Source organism: Bactrocera neohumeralis, chromosome 4 (genome assembly GCF_024586455.1).
Source record: "Bactrocera neohumeralis isolate Rockhampton chromosome 4, APGP_CSIRO_Bneo_wtdbg2-racon-allhic-juicebox.fasta_v2, whole genome shotgun sequence".
NCBI classification, from domain to species: domain Eukaryota; kingdom Metazoa; phylum Arthropoda; class Insecta; order Diptera; family Tephritidae; genus Bactrocera; species Bactrocera neohumeralis.
The window spans coordinates 8,938,590-8,957,594 of NC_065921.1; the positions used below are offsets into that span (position 1 = coordinate 8,938,590).

Genomic DNA, 19,005 nt, shown 5'->3' on the forward strand with positions numbered 1-19,005 from the left:
TCAAAAAAAAAAGAAAATGTACTCAATAAACGACCATATAAGACTAAGTGCTGTCAGAATTTGAATTTGTAGATACATTTATAGAATATATTGAGAGTGTATATTTATATTTTGAGTATACATATATATTTATATCTATATAATATACATATTTATACTCTTAAATACGTATACATTTATCCATTAGCACTGTTACACAACCTAATGTGCTTCTTTATTTTTTAGCAACCCACTAATGACAAGTGCTTTCGCAAGTTCGCAGTCTCAGCGTCGCACATTAATTCTTTTATTGTTGTTGTTGCTTTTTATAATTGTATGACATTTAAATTTAGCGATGTTTAATCGCTTAAAAGTGCGGCGTTTACACGTGACGTAGCGCGTTTGCGTTTTGCTGCAGTTTTTTAATGTTTTTAAATATGGTCGTTAGCGAGTGGGCGTGTAGGCATATGTTGATATATAGGTGTGTGTGTTTTCGGCTGCGTTTCGCTTTCGTTTTGAATTTTACAGTTCGCATTTTTCTTTGTTTAAACTAAAACATATGCATGAAATGCTTTATATAAATAAATGTAAGATATTTCTTCACGCGGAAGAGGTTAGTCAGCTTGTCTGGGTCTGCACTTGTACATATACTATATACCCACACAAGCCAGAGAAGAAAGCAAGAGAAGAATGCAGACGTCATCTGAATTTGTTGTAGAGGTAAACAAGAACTATTTTTGGTGACTAAGGTGTGTATAAATAGACAAGGGTAGGATACTTCAAAAGCGTAAAGCCGTCCAGGGCACAAAGATGACAGCTGAGTGCGAAATTGGTACAAAAAACTATTTATAAGCTTTTTCTAGAGAGCGCCTTATATAATTTATAAGGGCGTCAAAATCTAAATCATAACTTATTTCAATTCCCCCAACTTCATAAGAGCCGCTCAAACAAAAAACCAAAAAAATTTAAAAAACAAAAATTAAAAAAAAATTTAAAAATCACAAAAACCAATCTCAGCTTACCTGCTCAATCTCCTGCAAGGTTGTCTTCATTTTCTCCAATTTCTTGGCCGCGTCCATGCCACCGCTCACCTTCAAGCCCAGCGCCCCCATCGGATCGACCTTCAACTCCTGGCGCTCCTTGCGCAACTTAGTTATCTCAGCCAATATGTTCTTCATGTATTTGTCATTCATGCGCTCCGCCTGTGACGGCCGATAGCCCATGCGCATTTCGTAAGCCTCTTCTAGCTGTACAAGCTTCTTCTTTAAAGCGGTCAGGCGTTTATTCACCTGCTTAAGACGCTCTTCGGGCGATTGGAAAGACATCATTGCGGGTATGACTTGTTCCATAACATCGCGCGAGGTAAAGGCACGGAACGTGCTGAGCGACTCCATGCAATCCATGTCGTCATCGAAACGCTGCGCTGCGGATTGCTTGTGAAACTGTTGCGGATAGGGCATGACTTTGGAGAGCTTCGCAGCGGTATCGAGATTATCGACGGGGTGATGACGCACGGGCGCATAGCGACGGCTGAGCATCGGTGTGGCATCTTCGGGTACGCTGCGCCCCCAAGGCAGTGCCTCTTGTGCCGCAGTTAGCGGTACGCTGTTGTAGGCGCTGCTAATGGCGCTCGTGCGCTTTACTGACTGCGCAGTCGGCGCCGCTTTGTTTTCCTTGGGCGCGGCAGTTGCGATGCCATTGACGCTTTTGAGCTGCAATTGTGTGGTGGGTGCCGCAACGGTCTGCGCTTGCGGCTGTGCCGTTGGCGCTGTCTTTTGTGGCTGTTGATGGAAGTCAATTAGATTATTGTCATTGTGGTCGTTGGTGGCGCGCTCACTGCCGCTGCCGTTGCCGCTACTGTTGCTTGTGCTACCGTTAGCGGTGGTGGTGGTGCCTTTCTTGCTAATGAAACCGCGTCGTTCATACTTCAGCGTGGACAGATCATATTTGTAGGCGGAATTCTCATCGAAACGCTTCGAGGTGGCCAAATACTTGGCAGCGCTGCTAGCCGCGCTGCTGCTACCGCCGCTGGCGCTGCTCTTCTTCACAACGCCCACCTTGCGGCCGGGCGGCTGACGTGACTTGCACGAACGCTCGCTGCTGCGTCGACGCTCATGTTCGCATTCACTGTCATCGCTGTCGCGATGCTTGTTGCTGTTGCCGTTAACGCCGTTGGTGCGTATGGGCGAGAAGCGCTGCGAACGCGCTGGGCTAGTTTCGTAGCGCGAGCGACGCGTCATATCTTTGGTGGGACCGGTAACCCACGAGTCGCGGTAGACAGGTGCGTGCGCGCTATCTTCTTGTTGCTGTTGTTGCAGTTTTTGACGATTGGCTAACGCACCGTCATTCTCATCCGCGGCGCTGCGCTGTTGCTGCTGCTGCGACTGGCGCTGCTTTAGATCGGCAGCGCGACACTCGGCCGCTTCGCGCAACTCTTGCTCGTAAATAGCGTACGAGGCGGTCTTCTTGAAATCCTCCGATGAAACGCGTCTAATAACATCCGCGCTCTTGTTCTCCTTCAACGCGTTGCTGCCGGCATTAAGCGCATCGGCGCTGCCCACCGTTGCCGCCTGCTGCTCTTGCGTGAGTAGCTCTTCGCTATTGGAGCGCTGTAGCTTACGATCCTGCGTGACTGATGAAGTGCTGTCAAGGCGCTCTTTACGCTTACGTGATTTTTGCCAATCCAGCGGATTTATCAGTTCGGGTAGATATGTTGAACTAAAACGTGTTGATGTATTTGTTTGTGTACCGTTGTTATTAATATTGTTATTGTTATTGTTATGGTGGCTATTAATGCTGCTAATGTTTATGATATTATTGTTATTTTGCTTGAGTGTGCTGGCGACCAGGGCTAATGTGTTGTTGGTCGTTTTGTCGGGACTAGCGAGCGCGGTGAGTGTGTGGTGTACGCACTCGACGCTGTCGACGCCCTCCTTATGTGCGGGCGTGTTCGCCGCCGATGACGAAGAAGAAGACGATGATGATGAAGAGGAGGATGATGAATTACTGTCACAAGATGCTGTCGATGAGGATGAACCAGTGAGACGACTGAGGTCGTCTTCGCTTAGTCCTGTGGTAGGATGGCGCATGCCGCACTGCAAAGTAGAAGAAGATAGAAAAATATTAGTATACTGAATTTTACAGAAAAATAATAATACTAAGTTATTTTTAAGTCTTACATATGCTTTAATTCTAAAAATATAAAATTTTAATATAAAATATAATATAATACTTAAATAAAACTAAAGTAAAGAAACTTTCAAATCATTTTATAGCTGAATAATCAAATGTAGGCTTATCTCATTGTCATTTTCATTACAGTTATCAACTGTAACAAACATCTTTATTGTAGCAATAATTCTTTGCTATTAATTTATTTTATATAATTACTATTATAATATTCTGTCTTAGCGCAATTACTGTAAATTCGTGTGTAACTAAAAAGCTCATTAATAGCCAGTTAATAACATTTATATAATCATAATTTCAACGCAAATAAACCAAAACCTTTTAATTGTTCTACAAATGCGCTTTATATGAAACTAACGACGGTGCACCGGGGCGTATGAGTAACATTTTAATATTGCGTTGTCATACAAGTTTTTTGCTTTTGGAAGTAAAAAAAATATTAATAATGCTGTTGAGGTTAATTAATTTTTTTTTTATATTTTTAATTTATTAACATATTTTTTGTTGCATTATATATTAATCAAGATTTCAACTTGTCAACTAATAGCATTTAATTGTGTTTATGACGTAATTTTATAGCATTTTATTTAATTGTTGCTGTAGAAAATAAGATAAGTTAAGTCAAGCACCAAAAAAAATAAAAAAATTTCTTGCTTTAAATTTCGTCTAAATGAAGCGGCACTTTTCTTAATACATGTATGTATATATATACTGTGGTAAATAAGTGTATAAATGGTTGAAAAATAGCAATCGATCATAAATGTTTTAAGCGTATCATGACTCATTTCTTATCAGCAATTGGCTTTACTTATTTTTAGGAAGTAAAGCCAAAACATGCTTCTGCATTTCAGAACCGTAGAAAGTGTGATAAATAAATAAAAAAAATAAACATTTTATAAAAAGATCATTTGTGGTCACTCGCTTTTTCTTAATTTCAAAAAACCATCTAATGCAAGTGTTTCTAACTAGTTGCAAACTAGTACCATAATCAACACTTTAGGGGGAGTTCGAAAAATAACAATGTATCTTTACATAGTGAAATAAATGCAATAGTCTGATAATATTGCAATTGTTTCTAACTAGTTGCAAACTACTACCGAAATCAACACTTTAAAGTGAGTTTCAAAATAACAACTTAAAAGAGACATAGTGCAAATAGAATAAAATAATTTGTTTTCTTCCCGAAAAAGTGAAATAAGCGCCGTAGCCTTATTATTCTAACTAGTTACAAACTAGTACCTAAATCGCCACTTTAGGGTGAGTTTGAAAAATAGCAACTGAAAAGATACTTTTAAATTGTAATCATATTTTTAACCCATTTAAACCATTGTTAAAAAAAAATTGCAAATAACTAAAAACAAAAAATTTAATTTTTTTTTTATTTTTGAGAAATGTTTAAGCATAGCTTAAAATACTTCACAAGAAAATTACAAGCAAATTTTAAAACAGTCTAAACATAAAACTGTAACCTTGTCGCTAAAATTCCACATTTGCTTTTTACATATGTATGTACATATGTACATATGTACATATATTTTTTTGTATTGCCTTGTATTGTTTACTTGATATGTGCTCTCGTTATGCCGCTGAAACATTAAAACCAATGTTAAATCAAATTAAATACAAATACTACAAAAAATAGTTAAAAACTAGTTCAAAACTCATGACTTTAGGTGTAGTTACACACTAGTTTCAAAGTCATGATTTTAGGAGCAGTTTAGTAAACTAAGCGAAATTACTTATATAAACTTGAAAACTCATAATTTTAGCGAAATTTAAATAATTTGCCTAGCCCGATTTTCAACATGAACACTCAAAAGATTACATAAACTGACTTATTTATAGCAAGAAAAATGTGTTTAAAAATGCTAAATAAATTATTACCAGTATGTAAGTGATGAGTCTCGGTGTCATTTTATTGTTTTTAAAATACTTGTTTTCAAAATACTGTAAAGCGTTTCAAGTTTTTTTTTCTCAAAGTTTTGTATTTTCTTTATAATTCTTTTGTAAAGTAATGAATTGCAAATCACTTTATCGCTAATCACCACAAGGTGTTCAATGCGTTATCTTGCAGGGTTGCTTGAGCACCACACACCCGTTAAGTTACGTATTTTTTTATCAAAAACGCTAATCACTGATTGCCTTCAATTGAATTCAATTATTTCGTCGCGCACAATTTGAATGGCAAATGATTCTTTACAACTTTGTTTTATATTCTGTTTTTCTTTTTTATTCAAATTGATTTGTTGAAGCAACCTTTCGGCTATGCAAGCTTCTTTCAGCGTTTGTCAAAGTGCCGTTGAGCGCGTTCCCAAGTGGCACTCCAGTTGTAGTTTTGGCGTAGGAAATTATTAACGATTTTTTCCCTGACCATTCGATTAACGTGCATAGACGTTGCGGTAAAGTATTTTCACAATTCTAATATATTTCACAATTTTGTAATATATCTTTTCAAATTTTTCTTCACTGATAGGCTGTTTGTTGAAGCACTACAGAAGTTGTTGTTCTCTTTGCGAAATCTGTTTCACCAATAATTTCATTGTCGCGGCGACAGGCCATATTATATATGCGAAAAATTGCCGCCTCCGAAGACACTCCACGCTCTCAGGCCGAAAAATGTTATATCCACTGCATACACTCTGTAAATATGAGCGCAACGCACAATTACAGCAGTACTCTTGCTCACATTTATCTTTGATATCGTTTGAGCATTGCGCTCAGCGTGCTCCAATTCAAGTGACGTTGGGAGCGAGCGCCAATTGCAATCGCTGGCGATCATTGTGCTGACCGCTCACAAGCATTGAATAAATGTGCCATGCCGGCGACTGTTTTGAGAGCGGTTAAGTTCATTGACAAACATTGACGATAAGATAAAACTGCATTAGACGAAGACAGTAGAACAAAGCTGCCGGCGCAACTCACTCACGCTACATGAGTTGCAGTAGTCGTGGCTCGCACAGAGTTTGGCTAAATAAATCAGAACGTTGAGTAGACCGGCGTTTGAAGTGCAGGCCAGACGATTCTACGTCATTCGGTAGCAACTTCGTCATGTGTTGAGAGTGAGAGTGTTACGTGGAAGTGATAAAACTGTAAAACGTTTATCCAACAAGTCGTCAAATATTTTGAGAGCGCAATGAATGGTAGTATTTTGAGAACTGAGCGGTAATGCAGGCATGCCAGATTGATAATATAAAAGCTGACTTTCCTTTTATGAAAAAATCTGATTTGAATGAAATAATCTGCTCTTACTGATCTGATTTGAATGGAATAATCTGATCTCTCCGTTCGAAAGTTCTACGCCAATAAGTTTTTTTTTCATAAGATTATTGTAATCAAATGCCGCTAATTTTTGCTAATGGCATTATTTTTTAAAGACATGTGATGATGATACTAATGAAATGAAAATATATATTTTTGAGAACAAAAAAAAAATGGAAAATGTACGATTTTTTTCCTCTTGGAAACTTAAAATTATTTTATATCTAAATATTTACTGTCTTCATATACTAGGAACCCAGACTATTTCCATCTAATATATTCCAGGTATTAAGAAATACAAAAATTATTTAAGAAACGAGTTCATTCCATTTTTAATAATTTAATTAATTATTAATATGATAACCGATCATTAAGTACTCTCATAAAGTTTTAATTCGCGAAGTCTGGTAACTCTCTCATTGTCATACATATATCTTTCGAGAGATCCTACGAGTGTTTTTTAGTCAAAACTCACTTTTCAATATTCAAACAGGTGCATACAAGCCCTCTAGCGCACACTCAATGCGCTCACTACTCATTTTGCGCCACTCTCTCTCTCTCTTTTTGCGCACGCTCATTTGCTCTTTCAAAGTCTGTACGCCAACGATTGATAAAATAAACACTGTTGTGATTTTGAGTTCAACTGCTTGCAATGGGTATACTATGTAGTTACTTATATGTATCGTGAATATATTGACCAATAAAATTAATGTAAATGCTTGTTAATTTTTCCGAACAAATATTTGTGCCGTATTTTTAACCGAAGTGTTAAAAATGTATTAAAAATAGATTGTAAATTTCATATGCTCATTTATGACGTGAAATTTATTGACCCGCACCATAGCTACAAATTTGATTAGCATTCAAAATTATGGTGGTCAATAAAAGCGAAGTTCGCACGACGGCCATTAGAGCAATAAAAATGAAATCAGTAAATATGAATTTCTGCATTAAACTCAAATTGAAAACGAATTATAAATTATGGCACAAAATATGTATCAAGGATGTGTGACGGTATGAAAAAATACATGCCATTGTCAGTGAGTCTAATTGCTATAAATAAAAAAATTAACGCAATATTTTTATAGTCGTTAGAAGGCACGTTTCTTCTAAGTACTGAGAACTGCAGACATTTCGGGAACAGTTATAACGGTGTGCAAATAACAGCGCAATTAAATCATAAACCTAGAGTTTGACAATAGACTATTACAGTCATAAAGCGGTATGTTTACTTTTAGTTGCGAGTGTTGGAAAAGGGGCCAATCTAAGTAACGTTTTTTATAGTAATCAGTAGATTTCTTTAACAATCTTTTTTCTAAGAAAATGTGAACAGCCAGTGCTTTAGTTGTTAAGTGGAATAATTATTTATAATTATTACTCTTGTAAATAAATAAATAAATAAAATAAAGAAACTGTTTTTAAATATTTATTTTTTAGGTATCAGACTGAACGACTTTCGAATAAATGAAGAATTGAAGATAAATAAAACTTCTTCTTTCCTTAAGCGATACATCTAACTAATTCAAAAGCCTGAAAAATGGGATTTTCTGGGAATGATCAATTATTTTTTAATTTTTGAAGGAATATGAATTTATACATATTTAAGAACACACATGATCATTTTTGAAGACAAAAATAAATGTTTTAAGACTTGCAACCGATCTCCGACGTATAAAACAAGGGTTATCCAGTGCTTCGGCTTATTCCGTGAAGGTTTCACCTTAAACAAAGAACTCTCAACTAGAAGATTTCGTTCGTACAATGGAAAATAGTGTGAAATTATTGATATTGAAAGAAAAATTGTATGTTTGTCTCGCTACAAAACTTAAGGAGTACTTAACCGAAATTTAACGAGTACTTAACCCAAACTTAGAGTACTTAACTGAAACTTAACAAGTACTTAACCAAAACATAACGAGAATTTAAGCAAAATTTAACGAGTACTTAACCCAAACTTAGAGTACTTAACTGAAACTTAACAAGTACTTAACCAAAACATAACGAGAATTTAAGCAAAATTTAACGAGTACTTAACCCAAACTTAGAGTACTTAACTGAAACTTAACAAGTACTTAACTAAAACATAACGAGAATTTAAGCAAAATTTAACGAGTGCTTAACCGAAACCTAACGAGTACTTAACCAAAACTTAACGGATACTTAAATAAAACTTAACGAGTACTTAAACATTTATTGAGTTTTGCTAACTGAAATTTTTACGTTTTTTCACATATAAACTAAAAAATCAGCGTGAAGTTCAACAATAGAAATTTTCTTTCAACACTTTCGTCATAGACGGCATTAACAGAAAGTATAAAGGAACAGTTCCCAAATGAGGGCTATTTTATAAACACCGACGCAACGAAAATAGTACGTCATAAAATAAGACGGCAAACAGCACGAGTTTTCGTACAATAAATATTTAAGTGACGCTAATTGAAAGTGTGGACTTATGGCAAAAAACTTCATATGTACAATAGGCGCTACGGAACAAATGAGAGCAACCGTCAATCAAACGTGACCAATTTTAGATATGGAAAATTATTATTTCTATTTGAAAAGATTTTTTGAATTATTATTAACAAAAACAGCGCTTATGTATGTACATATATAAGGTTGTCGTAAAAAGATGAGAACATAAGTTTGAATAAAAACTGTTGCCTACATTTAAGCGCAAAACATATATGCAGCTATGAAAAATTTTAGCGAAGCGATTTGTAGATTCAGAAAAGAATTATGTTTCCTTTTTACAAATATGTATAGTTTGCAATTATTTTTACCTTTAATTCTTTTCTATTTACAAAACCCGACCTTCAACGATGAAAAAATAAGTTCGAATAAACTGTTGCCTACATTAAAGCGTAAAACATATAGCTATGGAAAGTTTTAGCGAAGCCACATACCAACTAAAATTGTTGATCAAAAACAATGCTAGATGATCTCTACAAACTCCTTTTATATGCAGACTTCGCTTTCTGGTGAAGCGATTTTAAGATTAATAAAAAAATGATGTTTTCTTTTACAAATATCTATTGTTATCAATAATTTTTAGCTCTAATTCTTATCCTTTTACAAACACAGAGCTTATGTATGTCAGTTTATCCTAAAAAGATTAGAAAAAAGATCGAATAAAAACTGTTGCCTACATTTAAGCGCAAAACATATATGCAGCTATGGAAAATTTTAGCGAAGCCACATACCAACTGAAATTGTGATACGAAAGCAATTCTGATGCTAGGTGATTTCCACAATTGTCTTTATACGCAGTCTACGATTCACTAAAAACTACAAAAAGACGTATCCAATCAGCAATTCGCATAATACACCTAAAGTGTGTGGGCAGAATCATATGAGAAAGTAGTAGAATAGGTTTCAAATATTTTAATGAGGCACCTACTCAATTTTTTATACTGAATTCAACTGTATAACCTTGTGCTTGCTTTCATATGTAAATTAATTAACAAAAAGGCAGCGCTCAAAGATAACAAACAAAAAAGTGGTGAAATGAAAACGCCTAAGCAAATGAAATTTACTGTTTTTGACTTTCAAGTGATTTATGTAAAATTTACAACAAATTGCTGCCACGAAATGAGCTTTACAATTGTGCGATGAACGCAAATAATCTCATTAAAGATTTGTTGAAAGATCTGCCATACAAAACTAAAAATTTTAATTTGAAAAATCGTCGGCTCAGCAGAAAATTAATAAAGCGTAAATAAATACACAGTGCAGTGCGCACAAATGGCAATATAACTAATCGCTTTATAAAGTGATCATTTGCCGGCTGTGTGAAGCCTACAAAATGAAACTGGTTACGGCAAGTTGCAAAGCAAACCAGTGGCAAGTTCAAGAGGTGTGCGCCAGGTTCACGACATTGACATTGACATTGAAATTAACTGCTTAAAGGCGTGCGTACTTTGGCATATAGAGGGTTGTAAGCGATCATACAGTTATATAGAAAATATTGCAGTTGTTGCAAAGTACTGACATTGTGTAGTGTTGCACGTGGCATACATATGCGGACAACACAACAATATCAACATATGTAAGCCCCTCTTTAAATGTGACATGTTTTCAATTTGATCGTGTGATCGCAAGTGATCGCGTGTGTCGGCAAAAATTATACAGTTACTTATAACATGTGACTACACAGTTGCTCATTTTATGGGCGTAAATTTTGCTGTTCAAATGTTGTTGTAAACTAATTGACACTTTAAAGTGTGTGATTGAAAAAAATGAAATCAAAAATGTTTAGTCTTTTGTTTCAAGCAATCCATTGGGCAGTCGAAAAAGTATTTTCGTATTTTTTATCAAACTTCAACATATTTTTTTTATTTATAATAATGAATAAATAAACAAATATGTACCATTTTGGTCGACCACTTTTTGTAATTTTTTTGCTAGAGACTTTATTCCATCAGTGTAAATCAAAATTTCGAAATTTCCAGAACGGAAGCGAGCGAACCATTGTTGCGCTACACGAACTGATGCAGCGTCGTCTCCGTAAACTGGTTTGCGTGACACTCTTCCCTTTTTTATACAAAAGTTTTAAAATAGACAAAATACGAAAAGACTTTTTCGACTACCCAATATTAGATCAAAGCCACGCAGTTTGCCCCAAAACTGGCATTTTTTATGATCGAAAGCGCCATAAATTTGGCTTAAATGCATTTCGGACAAAACCAGCTAATTATAAAAAGCAAAAAAATATTTTTTTTTTTAAATTTGGTACACCAAATATATGAATGAGCAGTCAAGTCACTTTTTTCTAGCCCAACTGAACGTTTCCATTCATAAAGCTGTTGAATATTAAAATATGCAAAAACAAATATACAATTCTTAAAATAATTTGTACACAAATCATACACATACAAACATACATTGCATGTATGTATATGCAAATCACATGATCTCTGCCGCTTCAAATTAATTGTCACATAACTAACCGGCGGTGGGGTGGCCAGCGTTGCCACTCAACCGGCTCGCTGCATAATTAACGAGATCATCACGAAACCCAGTTCTCGCCTCCAACAGAAATATTTAAAATACATGCGTTTTGTTGTTGTTTACATTTGTGTGTGTGTGTCCGCGCTTTTAACGAGCAATTCAAACACGGATTTGTGGATTCACGGATGTGGCTTACGAGAGACACGGGAATCCAATTCATTTTTGCAAATGCAAAAACGAAGAAAAAGCCAATCTGCACCGAAATAGATGGGTCGTGTGTCTGCACTAACCGGTTGGCTGCCTGATTCTTCTTTTTAATAAGCATATACGAGACTTCATACACATCTAAATGAGTGATTTGTGCTAAGCCATGGCTGGTACGCGTGGTACAGAATGGCGCACTTGCGACTTGGCAACCCATTATTTTGGCTAAATGTTGAGAATAATATTTCTATTATGATAAATTATCTTGCATGCTTCTATTTACTACCGAATTTCGTTGATATTAAGAGAATCTTTAAATTTATGGTGTGGTGAGCTCGAACTAAGCATTGTTGCATTTGCATGTTTTGAAGCAAAAAATAAATTAATTTGTGTGGTCATAAAACTCATTTTCGACTTGATGACGTAAATTTTCATATTTATTTCGCAAAGTTAGTACAACATTTTGTTCATATATTAAACAAGTAAGGAAGAGCTAAGTACGGGTATAACCGAACATTTCCTATTCTATCAATTTGCAAGGATTAAAGCCAGTGAAGTACCTGCAGGTACTAAGGCCTTTTAGTAATATGGGGTTTAGTGCGAGTTTTCACCAGATTTTATTCATTCTAAGCACAAATATGCACCGTTATAAGAAAAACACGTTGCGGTGTTATCTTCCGATTTCATTAATTTTCACACTTTCGTTTGAAACTTCGCTCATCTTCCAAGTTATAGATCTAAACGGGAACCCGAAAAAAAAACAGAAAAAACCATTGAATTTATTTCTGAAAGAAGAGTTTTTGAGAAAATTAAAATTACACTTAATTTTTAACAGAGTTGCCACCTATCGAAAAACGTAAATTTTTTTTAAATCTCTGCTAAATTTAGGTATAAAGAATGGCTTTCTGGAAATTATTGAAAATCATAAAATTACACTTAATTTTTAACAGAGTTGCCACCTACCGAAAAACGTAATTTTATTTTAAATCTATGCCAAGTTTAGGTTTAAAAAATAATAATTTTGGAAATTATTGAAAATCATAAAATTGCACTTAATTTTTAACAGAGTTGCCACCTATCGAAAAACGTAAATTTTTTTAACTCTCTGCCAAATTTAGGCATAAAGAATGGCTGAGAGAAAATAATAATTTGGGAAATCTTGAAAGAAGACATATTCCAGAAAAGGAATACCATCAGTCGAAAATAATAAAATTGCGAAAATATTGAAAAATATGTGTAAAGCAACATCAACAGTTCAAACAAATTTTAGGGAAGACTTCAGTGGAGTTTTCCGATAAAGTGAAATTAAGAAATATATAAAAAAAAACGTGTTTCATAAAACCTTAAGAGTAACTATGAATAGCAGGAGCATTGAATCAGTCATCAGTCATTAGTCATCAGTTTTAAAGCAGGACACAACTATATTTGGAGTATAAGTATGAAGAAAGAGAACAACATTATTCATTTTCTTATTGAATATACGATACAATCATTGTACTCGTATATATCAATTCGACTCAAAATTATTAGGGATTGGTGGATTGCGTGTAAGCAAGACAAGAAAAAATGGAATTATTTCATTTGCCAGTGTTTCCAAGTGCTTCAACTCTCAACAAGCTATCATCTTCTCTCTTTGTGAGAAGAAATCTGTTACTCCAAGTGGACTCACTACTTATTTAGTTCGAATTATTTGCTATGAATATTTAGAAGCGGTATATACTCAAATATAAAAAGCAAAAAATAAAGTTAAAAAATAACATTAAAAAATAAAAAAAAAATAAAACAAAAGCAAAATAGAAATAGAAATAAAAAAAAATAAAAAATTAAGTAAAACTAAAAATTAAATGAATAAAAAAGTTAAAAAAGTATACACAAAAATCATTCCGCAGCGAAATATTTTGAAACCGTATATCCGTTATTTTATTCGTGAGCAAATATTATTCCAACAATAATTGATTGCAAATTAATAGCAACGAAAATCAAAATTAAATAAACAGACGCAGATATATGCATGCGAAATGAAAACAAAGCATTCCTGACTTGCTCACAAAACACGCGAAATCGCACGCATCAATTTCCAATCGTTCTTCCGAAAATCCGCGCGATTTTGCGAAGCTGCATAGTGACTTGCCATATAAATTTCCGATATATTTACTTGTGTTTATTGATATTTATAATTCGCTAACTCAAATCATTTGCAAATATTATTGAACGCGAACTTTTTTGTTACATAAAATGTTTACGAAAAAACGGAAACCACATCCACGCCACAAACGTCGGCTTAGCAAGGACTTTCCCTGTCAGAACTTTCACTTCATTGTTATATATTACTTATTAGTTCAGCGTTATGTCTAAAGTAAATAAAAAATATTTACCAGTCAATATTTATTGACATTTTTAGGTGGGGCGTACAGCACGTACGTGATTTAAACACTATAATCAGTTGAATTTAACTCTACGTTTTTTTTTATGTCAAGCATTTACATTTATTTACCAACAAACCAACGACATTGTCACGAGTTTGTGCAAATTATGCAATCGTTGATAGAATTTGGCGAAAAATAAAAAAAAAGAGAAGAGTTTGAGATTATTAATGAGCGTTTGTTTATACTGGGATTTGTTAAGGAAATTAAATTTATTTTTTATTTAAAGTGAAATACAATCGAAACAATTAAGTACTGAAAATAACATCATTCAAATGGCCTTCACGACTTCTTCTGCAGGAACGAATTCGATGGACCTAATTTTCGAGTACTTTTCCCACTAAATCAAGGCGTATGTCATAAAAAACTGCTTAAAGATGTTAAACAAGGTATTTTAAAATATTAGGAAAAAATAGCGTTGCCACCTGTTTGAAATTTTTTACTTTAAATTTTATAATTTTTACTCCTAGCGAAGTATTTTGGTTAAAGATATTTAACAATGGATTTAAATACCATATATTAAAAAGAGTTGCCACCTATTTGAAACCGGTTTTCTAAGTTTAATATTTATAATATGAAACAATTAAAAAAGAGCTAAGTTCAGCTATAACCGTACTCTTGCAACTTGCAAGAATTATATTCCGGATGGTACCTATAGGTACAAAAGGTCTGTTAGTTATATGTGGTCTAGGGCGGGTTTTAACCCGATTTTATTCATTCAAAGCACAAATATGCATCGTTATAAGAAAAACACGTTCTCTCAATCAAATTTTTTAAGATAACTCACATATTGATTGATGTCTGCGGTATAAAGTCACGTGGGGGCTAAGCTAAGTATTAACCCCATTCAGCCCATTTGTAAAACATACGATATAATACTCTCCGGATTTCAATTATAAATCTGACACATTGACCAATTTTCTCGTTAATATTGACTTCTAAAACTTTAAGATAATCTATTTTATTGCTAAAGACCTATCATTACAAATAACACCACAAGAAGTAGTCTAATGGTGTCAAATCGCAACTTCTTAGAGGCCATTCAAAGTCACAATTTCTTGCAATAAACGAATCTCCAAACTTTTCTCGCAATAATTCGGTGTTGCAGTTGCTGTGTGGCATGCAGCCTCGTCTTGTTGGAACCAGATGTTGTCAAGATCAACTTTTTCCAAATGCGGCCATAAAAAGCTGGTCATCATCGATTTATACAGCTCTGCATTGACAGTAACGGTGTCACTAGTTTCATTTCGAAAGAAGTACGGATCGATGTTTCCAACAGACCAAAAATCACTCCAAACTGTCAATTTAGGTGAATGTATTTCTTGTTCTTGAAGAATTTGTGGATTTTCTTGAGTGAGAACAATTTTAAACAGATAGAAATCATATCATCCTTATTGGTTGCTGCGTTCTTGTTCCCTCCCCATCAGCGTCAGCACGAGGCATTTAATTAATGTTCCATAAAACTCAGTATATTTTAAGTTCAAATAAACATTTTCATTTGACTTTTACTTCTACTTAAATGTAATTAATGTTAAATACTGAGTGAGGTTCTCTTACTGGATTCAAAATTTGAGGTTAAAATCTAATAAATATTAAGAACACACGTGTTAGCTAATTAATTTGTTGACATTGCAAAATCTGACAAAACTTCATAATTAATTCATGCAAACTTTTATTGCCTTCGCGTGGGTGTTATTGAATAATTTGAAATAAATAACTTTGAAGTACTGTGACGTAAGGTGAATTTTGAGATTTCCAAAACAAAAAAAAAGATATTAATACATCTAAGAGTTGAAAGCTTTTTGACTATCAAATATCACTAGATCCTAAACATTCTTTAGATGTTTTATGTCATCGGAAATAGATCGAGATCGAGTTAGTTGAGATCAACTAGAATTAGATATATAAATGCTTTCTAAATATATTTAGACGATTCTGAATAACCAATGACTTTGTGAGAAATTTTTTTGTTTCAGTAATACGCCTGGAAGTTGAGCACTTGTCAGCCGAGGCATATATTGCAGGAAATACTTACATTTTTGAGTTTATCGGAAAGGAAACAGTTGCAATCATAATCATATTTTACTTTGTAGAGCGACGAAGTATGACAAGTGATTTTCAAGTTGTAGTTTTTAGGGTTCCGAGGTCAAAATCGCTATCATTAATACTTCCCGAGATATTCGGCTTTTTAAGTAAGGCTGTATGGAATTTTCTTAGATTTTTTATTACATACCATCTATGGAAATTCTATAAAGCCTTACATACAAAGCCGAATATCTCAAGAAGTATTAATGATAGCGATTTTGACCTCGAACCTTTTTTGTAGCAAATAAAATTTCCTACAAGTTTGTCATGTACATTTTTTCTATAGCTCTTGTCATTTACGAGATATACGTATAAAAAAAAGCGGATTTCGTGGAAAAATCAGGTTTAGAGACCCGTACTACTGCACCGGTGGGAATTTCGACTTTGTCGCAATGGGCACTTTTGAAGAGTGTTTAATTCTAAGGAATATGTGTCTAAAGTCGAAGCGATGCCATAAAATGCCTCTGAGCTATATATTGTCGTGTATTTTCGATGGAAAATTTTTACATGCCTTGGTCCAGTCGTTAATGTTAATATTAAGGGCTCAAATTTTCAGGCAATTGTTTTAGGGTATTTCCAAGGAAATTTCATGATGGGATTGAACAAAATTAATAGTACTAAAAAAACAAAAGCGCCCTAATAAATATATATATATATAATATATATGTTATACAATACTTAAGATGTAAAAACGGTGTTGCACACGCCACTCATCAAATAAAAACACATTTACAGATTGACGATTATACTCACTTAAAACTAAGCTCTACCTACTTTATTTATAAGTTTTTAATCAAGCAATGAACTCAACAATTAGCTGAAAAGCCGCAATACAGGTCACCTCTCTGAAAATAACTAATTAAAATTTTAATAAAGAAATAAGCAACTTTATTAACCGGCTTTATTAAATTTAATTACTCGCTAATTCATAATCCATAAAACCTAGAGGAACCCTACATCACATGAATGCGTCAGCCGGCATCAATAAAAACGAAGCGGCATGTGCTCGCAGCAAGATTATACAATAATAATTGGCATTTGCGCAGTAAGCAACTGTTTGGCCGCGTTTGCTGACATAATGGGGGGCGCAGTAAGTCCTCAAATGTTTCCAAGACTTGTGTGCGCTCTGAAATGATTTTTGTTTTTCACTTTCAGACATCACTAAACTGTTTTGACTTTTTTATAGTTTGCATATTTTTTTGTGCAACGTTTGATATTTGAACCAAGGAGGCACAGAGGCGTAGTAACGCACACAACCCACTCGGCTATGGGAAAAATTTTATTTTCAATAAAGAAACATTTTAATTTATTACACAATATTGTGTATATGTCACATGTGGGAGTGCAGTCAATTAGAGGTGTACACATAAAGGCAGGGGAACTAAATCATGTCAGTAGACAAAGACAAAGCAGATTACAAACAGTAATTGATTACCGCTGTCGTGCTATAAATCTGTGCGCAATGTTCGTATTTCTTACAAGTACAAACGTAGAACAATTATATTTTATTTACAAAACTAATTTACGGCTGTCGGCTTTCAAATATTTTTGATTTAATTACTTTTTTTCTCTACGAAGTGACGTCATGCAATTACTGCGCTCGTCACAGAGACGTAATTAACAGCATTTCTATAGGTTATAGTCACATTATATGAAAATAATATGGCATATAGGAAACCGTTACTTTACTCTGACCCAACGCAATGCACTCATTGTGAAATATTTGCCAACTTAGTCATGCAACAACAACATAAACGGTTAAGTATGTCAATATTTATGGAGTTCACGCTTTTTATCTTCGAACAAACAGGTAGGCGAACAGCTCAGACATGGAATTCATTCATCATTTGGTTAAGTGAAGAAAGTGCATTTTATCTACAAACATGTAAAGCACAAGTATGAGCAAAAAACAAAGAGTACCTTTAAGTGGGGGAAGCACTTGCCACTGCAGCTGCGTGAGTAATTCCGGCAGCAGAACATACATACTTACTTAATGCTACTGAGAGTGCAATATATGTATATGTACATGCATACATATCGACACGTAAAATGCAAAACAGCGTATCATAAAAATAATCGAAAATAGCTACCCGATATAATAACCAATATATAACCATTTTCTAACCAAAACTTTGGTTTCAATGGGAGTGTACGATAACCAATTTATAACCATTTTATAACCAATTTATAACCATTTTATAACCAAAACTCATATTTTGTTTCACTTTGAGTGGTTTCTATTAAATCTTTTTACTTTCGCCTGTAAACTTTTGAAAATTGATGTTACGTTATTTTGCATTTTAGCTGACGATATGTAGTATATATTCACATAAACGCATATATTATATATGTATATTTGTTTATGTAAATCTTTGTATGTCACTCGCTGCTTCGATTAATGATTAATTACACGCCTGGCGGAGCACATTTCTTTTTCATTATCATTGCCAATATTTGCAGTCACAAACAAGCTTACATACCTGCATAAATACATACATATGTACATATGTGAAAATACATTAGCCGCTATCAACGGTTATTGTGTAAGTCTTAACGAAAGCCTCACGTTTCGCTTATGTAAATACCGTTATCAACAAGAGGAGACAAGCGAAAGCCGGAATATGGATTCGCAATTAGTCTCGTGTAAATAGAGAATTTTAAATTTAAAAAAATGAATGGAAAGTGAAGCCGTTGCATGTGATCTGATTACTTCTTTCTTGAGTCCATACATAGTATGATGATAAGTGGCATTATATTCCCCAGACTACATGATAGCGGATGAAAAGCCGCTTGAATGGGCATTTTATGGTCAATTAGGAAAAAAATTTATGACGTCAGTGAAAAAAGTTGAGAGCAGAATCAGCAATAATATAGTATATGAAAATTTTATGCACAAAAAAGTTATATTATATTTCAAAAA

At 34.2% G+C, this 19,005-nt stretch overlaps 1 protein-coding gene across 4 annotated transcripts in view; it reads right to left on the minus strand.

Moving 5' to 3' along the window:
* The window catches only part of LOC126756880 (protein FAM13A), a 101,740-nt gene that overhangs the window by 5,535 nt on the left and 77,200 nt on the right, over window positions 1-19,005 (minus strand). For 3 of the 4 annotated variants that reach the window (XM_050470369.1, XM_050470370.1, XM_050470371.1), the window contains one exon: window positions 1,002-3,074. In XM_050470369.1, the coding sequence (XP_050326326.1) occupies window positions 1,002-3,068 (2,067 nt within the window). In that variant the 5' untranslated portion in view covers window positions 3,069-3,074. Of the gene's footprint in view, window positions 1-1,001; window positions 3,075-5,052; window positions 5,708-19,005 lie in introns of those variants that run through there. The other variant, XM_050470366.1, reaches the window with a different exon arrangement.